Source organism: Ochotona curzoniae, unplaced genomic scaffold, assembly GCF_017591425.1.
Source record: "Ochotona curzoniae isolate NIBS_2020 unplaced genomic scaffold, NIBS_Ocur_1.0 contig_3498, whole genome shotgun sequence".
In the NCBI taxonomy this organism is placed as follows: domain Eukaryota; kingdom Metazoa; phylum Chordata; class Mammalia; order Lagomorpha; family Ochotonidae; genus Ochotona; species Ochotona curzoniae.
Genome location: NW_024465885.1, coordinates 43314865 through 43330537, shown reverse-complemented (window position 1 = coordinate 43330537; position 15673 = coordinate 43314865). Strand labels below are relative to the sequence as shown.

Sequence of the window (15673 nt, the reverse complement as noted above, 5' to 3'; positions counted from 1 at the left end):
TAAATTCAACGGTAAAATTGAACTTTATGAAGGCTGAGGGAGGCTGCTGTTGTGGTGCAGCGGATCAGGTCAGCACTTTCCATGTCAGAGCACCAGTTCAATTTGCAGGCAGCTCCCCTTTAAACCCAGCTCCCTGCTGATGTGCTGAGGAAAGCCACAGAAGCCGTCCCGAGTGCTTGGGCCCCCACCATCCACGTGCGAGACCTAGATGGAGTTCTGGCATCCTGGTTTTCACTTGGCCAGGCCGTTGTGGCCACTCGGGGAGTTAACCAGCAGTTAACCAGCAGATGGAAGATTACTCATCTCTTTCTCACCTCTGTCACTTGGCCTTTCAAATAATCTTTTTAAAAAGCTGAGTTTGGGCCCGGCGCGATAGCGTTTTGTGGTTAAAGTCCTTGCCTTGCACACCCGGGATCCCATATGGGCGCCGGTTCTAATCTCAGCAGCTCCACTTCCCATCCAGCTCCCTGGCTTGTGGCCTGGGAAATCAGTCGAGGACGGCCCAAATTTTGGATTGGCTCAGGTCCAACAGTTGCAGCCGACTGGGGAGTGAACCATCGGAAGGAAGATCTTCCTCTTTGTATATCCACCTTTCCAACAAAAATAAATAAATCTTTAAGAAAAAAAGCTGAATTTTTAGTTTTTTTCTTTTTTAGTTTGTTTTGAAGTAATCCTCTAAATTCTAAGTAGGTAAGAAGTGTTTCTGGAAGGGAAAGTTGTTAAAATAATAACCACAGGGACTGGTGCTGTAGTGCAGGGGCTGGGGTGAGGTTGCCAACTACAGTGCTGGCATTGCATGTGGGAGCAGGTTCTGGACCCGTGTGCTCCAGTTCCAGTCCAATCTCCTGCTGGTGGCCTGGGGAGGTGGCTGAGTGCTTGGACCCCTGTTATCCACGTAGGAGACCCCGAGGAGGCTCCTGGCTCCTAGCTTGCAACTGGCCCAGCTCTACCCACTGTGCCCATTTGAGGAGTGAGTCATCAGATGGATGATTCTCTGTTTCTCTCTTTCTGTAATTGCCTTTCAAGTAGATAAAGAATGATGAGGACTATCACAGCCACTCATATCCCTCTCCATGCCTCTGGTGTCCTAATGTGAGTGAGCACCTGCTCCTGTCACAGGGTTCTCTCCTGTGTAAGCGGGCTGAGGTGTCTTGGAGATGTGGTTCTTGGGAGCAGCCCTCAGCTGAGGAAGGGAAGGAGTTGGAGAAGAAATACATCGACATCTCAAGGTATAGGTGTTTGAGTGGAGCAGCTCTCTGAAACTCCGATCTGGGGCTGGGCATTTCATAGCAGCTGACATCACTGCGTGGGTACCCCTTGTATCCCCCAGTGGAGTGCCTCGTTTGTGACCTGGTGACTGCTTGTCAAGCAGTTTCCTGCTGAGGTATTTGGGAGCCTATCACCCACATTGGCAGAGAGGTGGAGTTCCAGGCTGCTTGCTTCAGCGTGGCCCAACGCTGGCTGTGGCTCACTCATTGGCTGGAAGATGTCTCTGCCCTGTCTCTTCCAAGTAAAATGAGAATGAAACATTTAAAAAATAAAACAACCACCAACATAAGAATATGTTCACCTCAGTCTCAAGGGATGGAATGTCAGCAAAGCTTTGTTGCGATGAAATACTACAAACTAAGTGGCTTAAAGCAATGGAAATTCATTCTTGCACAGTCAGGAGGCCAGTGACTGGAAAATGTTGGCAGGGCTTTGCTGTGTCCAAAGGTTCTGGGCATCCCTCCTTCCTCATCTTCACCTGCAGGTGTCAGCTGGTCCTCCTCGGCTTCTGGCCACCTCATTCCAACACTGCTGCTGTCTGCACATTCCTTCCTCTGTTTCCTCTCTCTCTTTTTAGATTTATTTTATTTTTATTTTGGAAAGTGAGATATACAGAGGGAGGAGTTGGACAGGAAGATCTTCTGTCCTATGGTTCACTGTCCATGCTGTCTTAACAGTCAGAGCTGAGCCAATCCGAAGCCAGGATCCTCTTGCGGGTCTCCCACATGGGTGCAGGGTCCCAAGCTGGGCTGCTGAGATTAGAGCCGGCATCCATATGGAATCTCAGTGCGTACAATGCGAGTACTTCAGCCACTAGGCTGCCATACCAGGCCCTCTTCCTCTCCTTTATAAGGACATTTATGATTGTATGAGGGGCCCCCCGAATAATTCAATATAATTTTAATGTCTTTGACTCAAATCATATTTGCAAATCCTTTTTATACCCAAATTGATATTCAAAGCTCTAAGGGATCATCAGCCTATAGGTATCTGGAGAATTTGTGTTTATCTTTAGATATTTATTTTTATTTGAAGAGCAAATTTTACAGAGAAAAAGGAAAGAATGGTCTTCCATCCACTGGTTCACTCCAAATGGCAGCCACAGCTGAAGCTGAGCCAATCCGAAGCCAGGAGTCAGGAGCTTCTTCAGGGTCTACCACACTGAGTGTAGGATCCTAAGGTCTTGGGCCATTCTCTGCTGGTTTCCCAGGTGATAAGCAGAGCTGGATCAGAAGTGGAGCAGCCAGAACAAGTATCAGTGTCTGCATGAGGATGCTGGTGCTACAGGCAGATGGTTAGCTTGCCATGCCACAGACCAGCCCCTGCGGCCTCGCACTGCGCATTGCTCAGTTTCAAGGGTCGCCAGGGTGTCACTCTGTCTCTGCTGACACTCAGGCTCTGACTAAGCAGACTTTTTCATGTCAGTAAACCTGCGTTCTGAGTTAAAATTTGCTGAACATTGGTTCAGCTCTCTTCAAGTGCTACAACCAAAAAAGCAGAAGTATAAAGATAGGGACAAGAGGGAAAAAATAACAAATACTTTATTAATTTGAAAGGCAGAGTGATAGTGATATAGCCAGCTTTCCCCCATTGGCTCAATCCCAAAATAGCTCTACTGGTCAGGGCTGGACCAGGCCCACGTCAGGAGCCACGAACTCCATCCGGGTCTCCTGCAGTGGGTGGCAGGGACTTAGTCTGATGTGCCACAATGCTGACTCCCCAGAAATAACATTTTTTTTTTAAGTGACTAATATGTCTTCAGATCCCAGACAGCTTATTTCATGGCTGACATATCTGTCTGGAAAGGATTAGGGAAAGTTGTGCCTTAAACAACTTCAGCGAGTCCTGCTGCCCTCCACTTGGCGTGGAGAGAAGCAGCAATTTCAACTCAATGAGACATTTCATCTCCATCTCCTTTTGTCCCAAATTGGAAGGGGGCGGGAATGGGAAGACACCTTCCGGAAGAGCCTGGCCCTGGAGCTCCCACTCTGGAAGGCGATGGGGCGTGTGGAGAGGCTGCCATAGTGCATGTATTCCCCTTTGGAAAATGCAGGCTTGCTTTCAGGTGCCAGCTCTTACTCAAACTCAGATTCCAGTTGGCATATGCAGTAATACATTCAGTGACACCACCATCTCAACCTGAAGCCAGTTTTTGTTTCTGGAACCAATGGAGGCTGTGGTGAGGCATGATACTGGAAAAGCCAAATGAAAAAATTCCGTTTGCACTTAAAAATGGTCTTCAGTGGAAATGGAGTTTCGGGGAGCTGGGGAGCAGTGCGGGGGATGGGAATAGGGGACAAGAATGAGTACAGATTAATGGGCTTTTTTGATATAAGCTTCATTTTGAGGCTGCTGTAACAAGCAAGCCAACTTTTCTATGGAAATCATTAGTGCAATGATTCTCAGAGCTACACCCAAGTTTTTTTTTTTTAGCATTTATGTTTCTGGTTGTGGAAGTGGCTTTTCTAAAATGCAGCGTCAGTGTTCTGAAATCAGCGTGGGTCTTGCTTCCCTAAAATGACATCTCGTGACAGGTCCTGGAAGGAGGGACATGATTTTGTGCAACGTATCAAAAATTAAATTCTGCTTTTGCTGTTAAAATAAGCAAGAAGGAAAAGCGAGTGAAAACTGTCGCGGATTGCTGCATAACGTTCTCAATTCCTCTTGGTCCTGTCGTTTCTAGACTTCATTCTCATATTAAGGTCTCTTCCGTGGGAAGAGAATGAGAAACCAGCAAGACACCTGTGTGGTTTCTGGAAATGAGAGGATGAGATAAAAGGTTAGAGACCTCTTCTGGGTGCGGCGACAGCCACAGTCAGCACAGCCATATTCTGGCTCTGGTTGAGTCTGGATATCGTGGTTGCACGCTATCTCCTCTTTGCCATACAGCACAGTCAAGCGCTCCGGAACACACGGTTAGAGAGGAGGCGCCCGAGCTTTCTCCCTGTGTCCCAACCCGGCACTGCCGCCAGACACCGTGGACAGCTCTTGCCTGGCGCAGCGAGGCGGCTGTTGCAACCCTCCCCCCGTCAGGCAGCTGGAGGTGGCAGGGGGTGGTCCCGATGCCCTTCTTGGGCGCGTCGCCATACCCAGCCCCCAGAACGTTCCCCATAGTCCCTCCCTGCAGCCCATAGGGGAGCGACTGGGAGCTCTGAAGAGCCCACGCGCGGGGACCACGAAGGCCGAATCCTCCTCTCCCGGCCTCCCCAGAGGTAGCATCGTTAGCTGCGGCCTCGGGGTGGGAGGTGGGGGAAAACGACACGCCCCTAGAGGTAGAGGTCGTTGCCGGTGCAAGGCGGCGGCTTAGGGCCCCCGGCCTGGGTAGAGCCTCCCTGCGGACGCCCCGCCCCTTCCGCCCCTGTTGACGGCGCAATGCGGAAGAGATGGGTGTGCTGGAGCGGAAGTGACGTTGCCGGCGGCGGCTGTGGCGGCAGCGGCTGCGGGAGGAGGAGGAGGAGGAGGAGCCGGAGGAAGAGGTGAGGCAGCCGGCGGCAGCGGCGGCGGCGGCGGCGAGCGCCCGTGTTCAGGCCCAGCGGCAGCCGGGTGGCGGGGTGGACGCTGGCCGAGGCGAGGCTCCCGCCGGCGGGAGCGGTGAGCGGCAGCGGGGCCCGGCGGGCTCGTGTGCGAGGCGGGAGGAGAGCGGCCGCGGCGGCCGGTGCGGGGCCGGCCGGGGCTGCGGGTGACAGCGGCTGTCAGCGGGGCTGTCTGGGCATCTCCTGTGGCGCATCATGGAGGGCCTCGGGCTGCGCCTCCTCCCCGCGACGAGGGAACGCAGAGCCGTGGTGACACCTGCCGGGGTGGCCACCTGCGCCCCTTCGGCGTGCCCTTGGCCAGCCGGGGTCGGATTATCCTCTCCCTCCCTCGGATCGCCCTGGGGTGCCTTGCCTCCCTCCCACCTGCTGGCCTCCTCCGCTGTCCAGTCCCTTCGCTTTCCACGGAGGGACGGAGCTCCCAGACGGCCCTTTCGGTCCTCCGGCTGGACCGGACCCCTGGGGATCGCACAGCCTATGTACATCGTCACCGTCCTGGGTTGTTTTGCCTTACGTTTTTTCCTTTCCTGGGGGGTTCCGGGGGGCGAGCGGTGACGGCTAGTGTTTCGGACCGAGCCGTCCCCCGGCTGTCCTCCCCTACGCTGCGGGTCCCCCGCTGCTGAAGCAAACCTGTGTCCTGTGCCTGGCTCTGCCGGGCGTCCACAGGGCGGCCTCCGAGGAGCGCAGCATGGCTTTCAGCAAAGGATTTCGCGTCTATCACAAGCTGGACCCTCCGCCCTTCAGCCTGCTCGTGGAAACCCGGCATAAGGAAGAATGTCTCATGTTCGAGTCCGGGGCTGTCGCCGTGCTCTGTAAGTCGTCGTCCCTGGCACCCACGCGGGGCGCGCTAAGCGCTGTGGATGGGAGATGCTTCCAGTACATCTTGTTTATTATTGATTGATTTTTTAAAAGACGCTGTGTTGAGCTGAGTATGCTTTTACTTCCTTCGCCTCCTGCTTATTTACCCTGTGAACTTCTTGTTTTTGTGGGGAGGCGATCCAGGTTTGGGGTACTTGGGTTCTTGGACTGTTGCTAAACGTAAACTTTCTTTTTTTTACCCGAAGACATATTTTTGCAGTTTATTTCTTAGTGCACAAGCCCAGAAAGTGATTTGCTTGACATTGTAGCAGGTTTTTTTTTTTTTTTTTTTTTGGTCAGTCATCCATGCTCCTCATGGGGGAGTTGTCTGATACTGTCAGCAGGAGATATGTAAACAGCTCGGATTTCCTGTGAGATACAGGATTCATTTTATATCACTTTAAAATATTTTTTGCTAGTCTGTTTTAAAGAAGAAGACAGCAGTACTACAAGGGAAAGTGTAGATTGGTTAGCAAGATTTTGGCTATTTTGTGAGTACATGGTGAAATTAAAAAGGCTAATATGAATATTGTTTCTTTTTTTGATATGTGATTTGGGTTGACGGTCCCAGCTTGGGGTTATTTCCAATGTAATACTGTTGTTTTGACATTTTCTAGTGCTAACTAGTTGTTATAGTTTTGTTATGTTAGGAGCAGCTTAGTTTCTGGTCATACTTTAATAAACTTAAAATATGAAAGGCATACTTACAAATAGAAGCACTTAAACGTTTTTTTTGATTTTAGACTTTCTCCAGACTCACTAGGGAGGAGCCTACATTTTATGGATAAAATAAAGAGCATTAACATCAGGATTGACTAAAATAGCATAATTTTATCCTAATGGAGAAAAGGGTAGTGATATAATAAAAAGTCTTTCTTTAAAAAAAATTGAGTTATTTTTATAGGAAAGGCAGATCAGATTTACAGAGAGAAAGATCTACCATCTAGTGGTCCACTTCCCAAATGGCTGCAGAAGCTGGAGCTGAGCCGATCTGACACCAGGAACCAGAAGCTTATTCCAGGTTTCCCATGTAGGTTCATGGTCCCAAGGCTTTGGAACATTCTCCGCTGGCTTCTCAGGCTGTTAGCAGGGAGCTGGGTGGGAAGTGGAGCAACTAGGACATGAACCAGCACCCATATGGAATCCTGGCGTTTGCAAGGTGCGGATTTAGCCGTTTAGCCATCGCTCCGGGCCCAATAAAATGTCTGAAGTACAGAGCAGTGTGTGGGAAGCATGAGTAACATGGATTGGATGAGGGAGACAGGGCTGTCTTGTAAGAAATATAGTGTTCATATTCAGGATGGGCTTGCTCCAAATTGTGTTTTCTGTTTAAATAGAAACATATCTTGTAATGTCAGTATTACACAACACAATTCACAGTTTCTCAGTCTACAAGTATAACACTTACGATGATGTCTCACAAATATGGGAAGGGGACAAGTGCTGTAGCGCAGTGGGCTAACCCACTTCCTGGAATACCCGTATCCCATGTCGGTGCTTGGGCTGGAGTCTCCCCTCGGCTTCTTCTAATCCAGCTTTCTGCTGCTACTCTGGGGTGCAGCTCTTGGGCACCCCAGTTACTTGGGTTCCTTCCTGTCACCTGGGAGACCAGACTGGATGGATTTCTGGCTGTGGCAGCCATTTAGCTACAACCTTCCCTTTCTGTTACAAACACCTACCAGCAGAGGTTAGGAGGGCAGGTGGCGTGCAGCCAGTGTTTGCACCTGTGGGGCGACTGATGCTGCTAGAAGTCTCAGTGTAAATCAGTTAGAAAGTGGCTTCCAACCCTATTTGCACATTTTAATCACCCAGGGAACTTTCACAAATACTGTTCCTGGGGTTCTACTACTCAGCAATTTTGATAAAATTAGTTGTTTTTGTTGTTTGGCTATTTTGCTTGTATTTGTGTGTGTATATATTTTTACAGTTTTTCTTAGGATTTACTTATTTTTTTATTGAAAAGTCATAGGTACAGAGAGGAAAGACAGAAAGATTTTACAATCCACTGATTCACTCCCCAAGTGGTTGGAATGGCCAGAACTGAGCTGGGCAGGAGCCAGAAGCATCCTCTAGGTCTCCCATGCAGATGCAGGGTCCATAAAGCTTTGGGCTATCTTCTACTGCTTTCCCAGGGAGCTGGATAGGAAGTGGAGCAGCTGAGACATTCCATACAGGATCCTGGCACTTGCAAGGAGGAGGATTGGCCAGTTGAGCCTCTGTGCTGTGCCCTATTTCCAGATCTTCAATGCCACTGTAGAAGGTATTGGTTTCTTGAAGCCTTGAGGCTAAATCAAGTGTTGGTGCTCCTGGAGCTCTTTTAGTATCCTGGTCTCATATGATGTGGGATTGTGTTCAGGTGTCTGTGTCTGGATGCTGGGCCCCTGGAGGACACGGCACATGTCTTGGTGAGGTTTGTGTGCCCAGTACTTAGTAGAGTATTTTACTCATACACTAAGATCAAATGGTTGGCAAGTGAGAATGACATACACAGGGAAGGTAATCTGAACTCAGTTATGAAGTTGACACATTTGGTTATTACATTAGAAAATACAGTTTTGCTTAGGTTTGTTTTTAATTTGTGCACAGAGGTTCAGAGTCCTGGGGTACAGCGTGATGTTTGAACACATGTGTGCATGGTGCTATGATGACTTCACCTCAGACATGAGCTGATGGTGATGCAACATTGAAACGTCTCTGGGCTGTTTCAAAGTGTGCATTGTTGGCTGGAGGCCCCACTCTGTGCCGGAGGAGCCAGAGCTGCTCTCCCGTCCGGAACTTAGCCTGGGCCCCCTCCTCCCTCTTCCAGAATCTCTGCTTGATGTAATGGCTCGACTTCTGTGCAGGCAGCTTTTGAGGTTCCACAGGAGAGTGTGTGTGTCTTTCTTTGCATGGCTTGTTGTAGCCAACATGGCCTCCAAGCCTGTCCATTTGTTGCAAATTACAGAATTTCACCTTTTTTTCCTAGTTGAATAATGTATTATTTAGTATGTATATTACAAAATAAGTTCTCTTTTCCTCTATTTATTATATTTTAAAGCATGTTTATATTGTTGAATGGCTGATGTAAAGCACATTGCACGATTCAGATTTTTTTTTGAGAAATCTTACTGAAAATAATATTAACCACATTACTAAAATTTTTTTCAAATGTCAATTGAAAATTTATGAAGAATATTCTATAAAAGCAGATTGCTTAAAATACTTAAATGGAAATGATTTTTATTATTTCTTCCGGTACATTTTCTTTTTAAAAACATTCTTGTTTGGGAGATGCAAAGGGAGCTTCCATCTGCTGGGTCAGTCTCCACATTCCTGCAGCAGCTGGGCCGGGCCAGTCCAACGCCGGCGACTGGCAGCTCACTCCTGCTCTTCCTCACTGGGGCCAAGTCCCCAGCCACAGGAGTCCGTATCTGCCACCTCTTGGGAAAGTGGACTTGGGAGCTGAGACTCGAACCCCTGCACTCTGATGTGTATTGTAGGCAGTCTGGTTGGTTCTTTCTTTCTTTTTTTAAGATTTGGTTTTTTGTTTTGTTTTGTTTTGTTTGTTTTTTATATTGGAAAGACTGGGTTTGTTTGCCTGTTATTTTTAATATCCTAAAAATATGCGTCAGAATATTCTTAAGTCAATATTCTGGAGATCTTTATCGTGGAGTGTAAATGTCCTGTCTTTTCTAGAAACTGTAAAAGAAAGGAATAGCAACAGTTAGCTCTTACTGGGTGGTGACTGCCAGTCCCAACAGTAAGCCAGAGGCTTCTAAAACTTCTGTTTTGTGGCACCCTTAGTATCTCATTAAATTTTTAATAGTATGCTAATGCCTAATAGTCCTGATAATTACACGAGAAGGTCCCAACAATAAATATTTATGTCTTAACAACTTTGGTCTCTGCTTGAGAAAGTAGTGCCACTAAATTTAAAGAACTTTCATTTCCTTTTTAACTAAACACAGTTATTTATTAATGGAATGTGTGTTCTTGTTGACTGTTGAGCAACTTTTGAAACCTAGGAATCAAAAGGAAAACTGCCACTTTAATTCCTTTTTTTGACATTGTGAGTGATACTTTTTTGAGTTAATTAAAATGCACTAATTGTTTGCCAGACTGATTGAGAGAGGAAAAGACAGGGGTAGCTTCCATGTGCTGGATTCACTGTCAGATGTGTCCAGCAGCCATGGGTAGGCCAGACTACAGCCAGGGTTAGGGCCTCCACCACATGGGCCGCCGTTGCTGTCGCCCAGACATATGAACAAAATAGCTGTAACTCAGTCCAGGCAGTTGGATGTGGGGGTATGGGTTTCCATGTGGCAGCTTATCCTACTGTGCTGAAACACCTGCCTTGTATTTGCTTTTCATCACAGCAGTTACCAAAACCCAGCTTCACAAAAAGTGTCTTCAAAGGAGTGCGTTAAACCTGAGGTTCAAGTTCACTGACCTCACTGACATGGTCTGGCTGGTGTCCAACGTCTGTTGAGGACTGGAGTGTTTTCTTAGTATTTTGTGGTTCCTCTGAGATCTTGCTGCAGTGCTCTGGGGGCATTTGAACATACAGTTTAGGAGATGTGGCATTTGACATGTTTTATTTCAGTCCTGTGGGCTTTGCTGTTATTCACATTTCACAGATGTGGAGATTGAGACTTGGGAAGATTAGATAACCACTCCAGTGATACAGTCCTTCTGTTGCATGTTTTTCATGTTTTTGACAGGGTGATAGCTCTAATTTGGGGGTTGGGTGTTGAGGAATGAATAACAAAAGGAAGGGAAAACCAATAGAAGAGTTTAATATTAAGAGTGAAATTGGGGGCCCAGGGCGGTAGCCTAGTGACTAAAGTCCTCACCTTGCTCGCCTGAATCCCATATGGGCACTGGTACTAATCCCATAGTCACCACTTCCCATCCAGCTCCCTGCTTGTGGCCTGGGAAAACAGTCAAGGACCCTGCATCCACATGAGAGACCTGGAAGAGGCTCCTGGCTCCTAGCTTTGGATCTGCACAGCTCCAGTCATTATGGCCAATTGGAGAGTAATCCTTGGATGGAAGATCTTCCTGTCTGTCTCTCCTTCTCTCTGTATATCTGACTTCCCAATAGAAATAGAAATAAATACATCTTTTTTTTTTTTTTAAGAAAAAGAGGGGAAATAATTGATTGTGTTTGCTATGAGGAACTGTTACTGTTAAATTTGTGGCTTTGTCTTCAAAGTATTGCTATAGAAGAAGCACAGTTTAATTTAGAATATTGTCGTTAAAAGCATGATTTTTTTTTTTTTTTTTGGCTTGGTCAAATTAAATGTCAGGTTCTTGAGTTTTAGATGCCAAGCGTAGTGAGTGGCAGGAACAGGCAGTGTAGATGTTTTTTTTTTTTTAATTGCCAAATGTTGTCAGCATGATTGCCCTTTAGACAGTTTGCAGTAACCTGATTCTTTTTGACAAAAATTTGCAAGTTGAGAGAAGTGACTTTTTATGGTTGATTTTCTAGACATGAAATTTAGAGTTGTTATGCATTACTTTATGTAAAGGTTGCAAAACTTCATTTTCTTTTCATTCCTAATGTTTGGAGTGTACTTATTTAATAGAAAGTCAAAAGCAGCTTAAGTATCTCATGCCTTTAAGAAATCAAACCAACATAATTTCTCTGTCTTGGGCCCGTAGTTGTCTTACCTTCTTAAAATAGGGCCGGACCAGTAGATTTCAAGTGCTTTCTTCTTCTTCTTTTTCTTCTTTTTTAAGAATTTTTTTTTTTAATTGGAAAGTCAGATGTACAGAGAGGAACATCTTCCATTCGATGATTCACTTCCCAAACAACCGCAACGGCTGGAGCTGAGCCTATCCGAAGCCAGGAGCCCAGAGCCTCCTCTGGGTCTCCCGCATGGGTGCAGGGTCCCAAGGGTTTGGGCTGTCCTTGACTGCTTTCCCAGGCCACAGGCAGGGAGCTGGATGGGAAGTGGGGCAGCTGGGATGGGAACTGGCGAACTGGGGTCCATATGTTTACCTGATAGTTGGTTACAAAGTAAAACTCTTAATACAACTCAAGGAAAAAGGGATATGTGTAGAAAGTGAAGGTAAGAATGATGGTAGATTTTTGTTAGAAGAAATGTAAGTGGAGGACCCTGAGCTACATTTTTAAAATATTGAAAAGGAAAAAGTAAAAGCCACCAAAATGCCGTCTAGCTAAGGTTCTTTCCCAAGTCACAAATGAAGACTTGAAGACTTTCAGACTGTACATAACTGAAAAAATTAAGGCAATATGAATAGGTAACAGTTAATAGTATTGGTTTTTGCTGGATCAGTTCCAGCGTTTTCAGGAATTGTAAGGTGATAAAATTTTGAATGGGTGCAATTTCAAAAGAAACATGAAGAGTTAAAGCAACAATAAACAGGAAGGAATCAGTGCACTTGGTTAGTCTTGTAATTGGATTAACAAAAGGAGGTAGAGCTATAAAAATTGAATATTTTTATTGGTGAGTTTTAATTTGAGCCTTTTTAAAAAATTGTACAGATTCAGTTTATAAGAAATCTCCAGAATAGACAAATCCATGGAGACAGAATAGAGACTGGAAAAATGGCAAGTTATTGTTAAAAGGATACAGAATTTCTGCTTGGGAAGATTAAAAGAAGTTCTGGAAGTTTATCATGATGATGATTGTGCAATACTGTATGTAACAATACTGAATGCAATACTGAATGTAACAATGACACTGAATTATACATTTAAATGGCAAATTTTATGTTCTAGGTTGTTAAAATTCCTAAAATCTTAACCCTAGATTTTTACAAAGAAAACTGGTAAATTATACAATTTATAGAAAAATTCCAAGCCATTATATTTAAAGCAATCTTGAGCTTTTCTTTTTTTTAATTTTAAGCTACTTATTTTCATTTTATTTGAACTGCAACTAAGTACAGCCCAAGTGTTTAGAACTGGTGCGTAGGGCCCATCATGGTAGCCTAGTGGCTAAAGGCCTCCACTTGTAGTCACCAGGATCCCATGTGGGCACCACTAATACCAGCAGCCCCGTTTCCCATCCTGCTCCCTGCTCTTGCCCTGGGAAAGCAGTTGAGGACAGCCCAAAACCTTGGGACCACCTTGCACTTGCATGGGAGTCTTGGAAGAGTCTCCTGGCTCCTGGTTTCGGATAGGCTCAGCACCCGCCATTGTGGCTGGTTAGGGAGTGAATCATTGGACAGAAGATCTTCCTCTCTGTATATCTGACTTCCCAGTAAGAATAAAATAAAACCAATTAAAAAAGAAGGAAAGACGGGCCCAGCGCGGTGGCGCAAGTGGTTAAAGGTCCTCGCCTTGCACGCCCGGGATCCCATATGGGCGCCGGTTCTAATCCCGGCAGCCCCGCTTCCCTTCCAGCTCCCTGCCTGTGGCCTGGGAAAGCAGTCGAGGACGGCCCAACGCTTTGGGACCCTGCACCCGTGTGGGAGACCCGGAAGAGGCTCCTGGCTTCGGATCGGCATAGTATCGGCCCGTTGCGCTCACTTGGGGAGTGAATCATCGGACGGAAGATCTTCCTCTCTGTCTCTCCTCTCTGTATATCCGCCTTTCCAATGAAAAAAAAAAAAAAAGAAGGAAAGAATTGGTGCCCATATGGGCTCCCAGTACATGCAAGGCAAGGACTTTAACTGCTAGTCTACCATGCCGGACCTGGTCTTGAAAAACTTTTTATAAATAGCCTGTGTTTACTTTTATCAACTAGATCTGTTTTTATTTATTTATTTGAAAAGCAGAGTTAGAGAGAAGGAGAAACAGAAGGAGAGTCTACCATCTGCCTTCTTAACTCCCTAAATCGCCACAGGAGCCAGGCTGAAGCCAGGAGCCAGGGCTTTTTGCATGTCTCCCACTTGGCTGCAGGATCCCAAGTACTTGGGTCGTCCTCAGCAACTTTTTCAGGCATAAGAGGAGGGAGTTGGATGGTAAATGAAGTAGTTGCTCAACCTCCACAGCCCCAAGCCAGATGCCATGCGCCACAGCTCCAGACCTGTAAGTTAGCTAGCTCTTACCAATGGGCACTTGTTATGGGGTGTGTTTCATTCTGTTCACTAGTAGACCATAGGATTGCTGTAGTTTGTTGACTGCCTTCCTGAAATGTAGCTAACAGACTCTGTAAATGCCCTGTTGGGCATGTGCGCAGTGTAGGCAGGATGAATCATATAATTCAGTAAATTCCTAACTGGTATGCCTGCATGCATATTATTCGTCTCCCCTTGGTCAACACTGGCCAGATATCTGTGGCCCCCTCTATGTAACGGCTTCATTAGGCTCTTGAGGGAATGAGATAGAAAGTACAGTTTTCTAATTTGTAGGTGTTTCAAAGCTGTGTGGAATTAGTACAGAACTGGATAAAATAATTATGCTGGAACTGCACAGTTAAGATCCAGCTCTGTCAATCTGAGATCATAGATTAGAACCCACGAAATGAGAATGTACTTCTGTTTGTACTGGATCAAATCAAGTGTTTATTCCTGAAGCAGCTGTGCTGAGATATCGTGCCACTTGAAACAGATCATTGGTAAGAGAAGATTAAAATTAATGATCATTAGGACTCCTAAACGGTTTAGGACACATGACTCAACTATCTAATCCTCTACCTGCAAGCACCGTCGTCCCGTATGGGCACTGGATCACGTCCTAGCTGCTCTGCTTCTAATCCCTGTTTATGCCCTGGCAAAGCAGAGAGCATCATGGCCCCAAAGCCTTGAGGCCCTGCTCCTGCTTGGAACACCTGGAGGACTTCTGTCTTTGTATGGGCTCAGCTCTGGCTGTTGAAGCCATTTGGGGACTAAATCAGTAGATGGAATATCGTTCTCTGTCTCTCCTTTTCTCTGTACATCTGCCTTTCCAATAAAAATAAATCTTTTTTTTTTAAATCCTTGTACATAGCTTTTGTTGCATAGCTGTAAAAAAAATTCTTAAATATACCCCTTAGAATGGGTCACCTAATATATATTGCCTGGGACATTTTTATCTCTTGAACAACTTCCTGTTTATTCAGGTTTCGGTATAAAGGGCACTCCCTGCGCTTAGCCTAACCACAGTCTTCCTCCAACAAGCATTTTAAATTAGTTCCTCACTTTACAGATCATTGGAATTCTAACATTGTACTTTACTATAATTTATTCTTTTGCATTTGTGTGGTTATATAAGGCTTATCTTTCTTATCTGACTCCCTAGAAGATGCTTGAGAATTGACTTTTGATTCCTAGAATCTTGCAGGGATTCTATTACATGGTATACAGCAGTAAATGCTTGTTGTGTGAAAGGATGAAAGTTATTTTTTTCTCAGTTGTCACCCAGATTGAATGTGTAGCTTATGTGAGTTTAGACAGTTTGAGACCTTTCATCCACAATCCTAATCATGCAAGGAGATACTTACCTTCCAGAATCTTCTTTCTGCATTGTTTCTTGGAACTAAGCCTTGCTGTCAGGTTGCTGTATGATTTTGGATATATCGCCTGCCTAGCATCTGGCCGTATTCTACTGAGAACGAGAAGCTGCCCTGAACAGTCTTTGTAGTCATCTTCCCTGGAAGTTCCCTGGTTCATACCGAAGTGCTTTCTGCATGCAAATAAGCTGGGCACAAGCTGCCCTGCATGCAACCACAGGCAAATTGTGATTCTAGAAAATGTGTTGTGATATGCAGCGTTCTCATGTTTTTACTGACTTAGCTGGAGAGGGGCCATCGGATCCTGACCTGGAAGTTTTGAGCTCCAGCAGGATGTTGTGTTGGATAGTAGGACGTTTGCCGAATCACTGTATTTATAACTCTTCCGAAGTAGAGAAATCTGCCTTTAAATTTAATCCTTTCATACCTTTTAAGTTTGATGTGTCTTTTAAATTGTGTTCTAATTTTGACAGTAGATTAATTTTACTTCTTTCTTGCTTAGCAAGGCAGAAATAAGCACGGGCAAGGACCAGCACTGTGACATGGTAGGCTAAACTCCCATCCACAGTTTTGGCACCCCATGTGGGCAATGGTTGGGGCTGAATTCCCGGCTGCTCCACTTCCAGTGCAGAT

General features: G+C 45.9%; 1 protein-coding gene across 5 annotated transcripts in view; it reads left to right on the top strand.

The window, feature by feature from the left end:
• The first annotated feature begins 4641 nt into the window (after positions 1-4641).
• SYNJ1 (synaptojanin 1) overlaps positions 4642-15673 on the top strand; it is an 82957-nt gene continuing 71925 nt past the window's right edge. For 2 of the 5 annotated variants that reach the window (XM_040980737.1, XM_040980741.1), the window contains exon 1: positions 4998-5611. In XM_040980737.1, the coding sequence (XP_040836671.1) occupies positions 5488-5611 (124 nt within the window). In that variant the 5' untranslated portion in view covers positions 4998-5487. Of the gene's footprint in view, positions 4746-4997; positions 5612-15673 lie in introns of those variants that run through there. The other 3 variants (XM_040980736.1, XM_040980742.1, XM_040980739.1) reach the window with 3 other exon arrangements.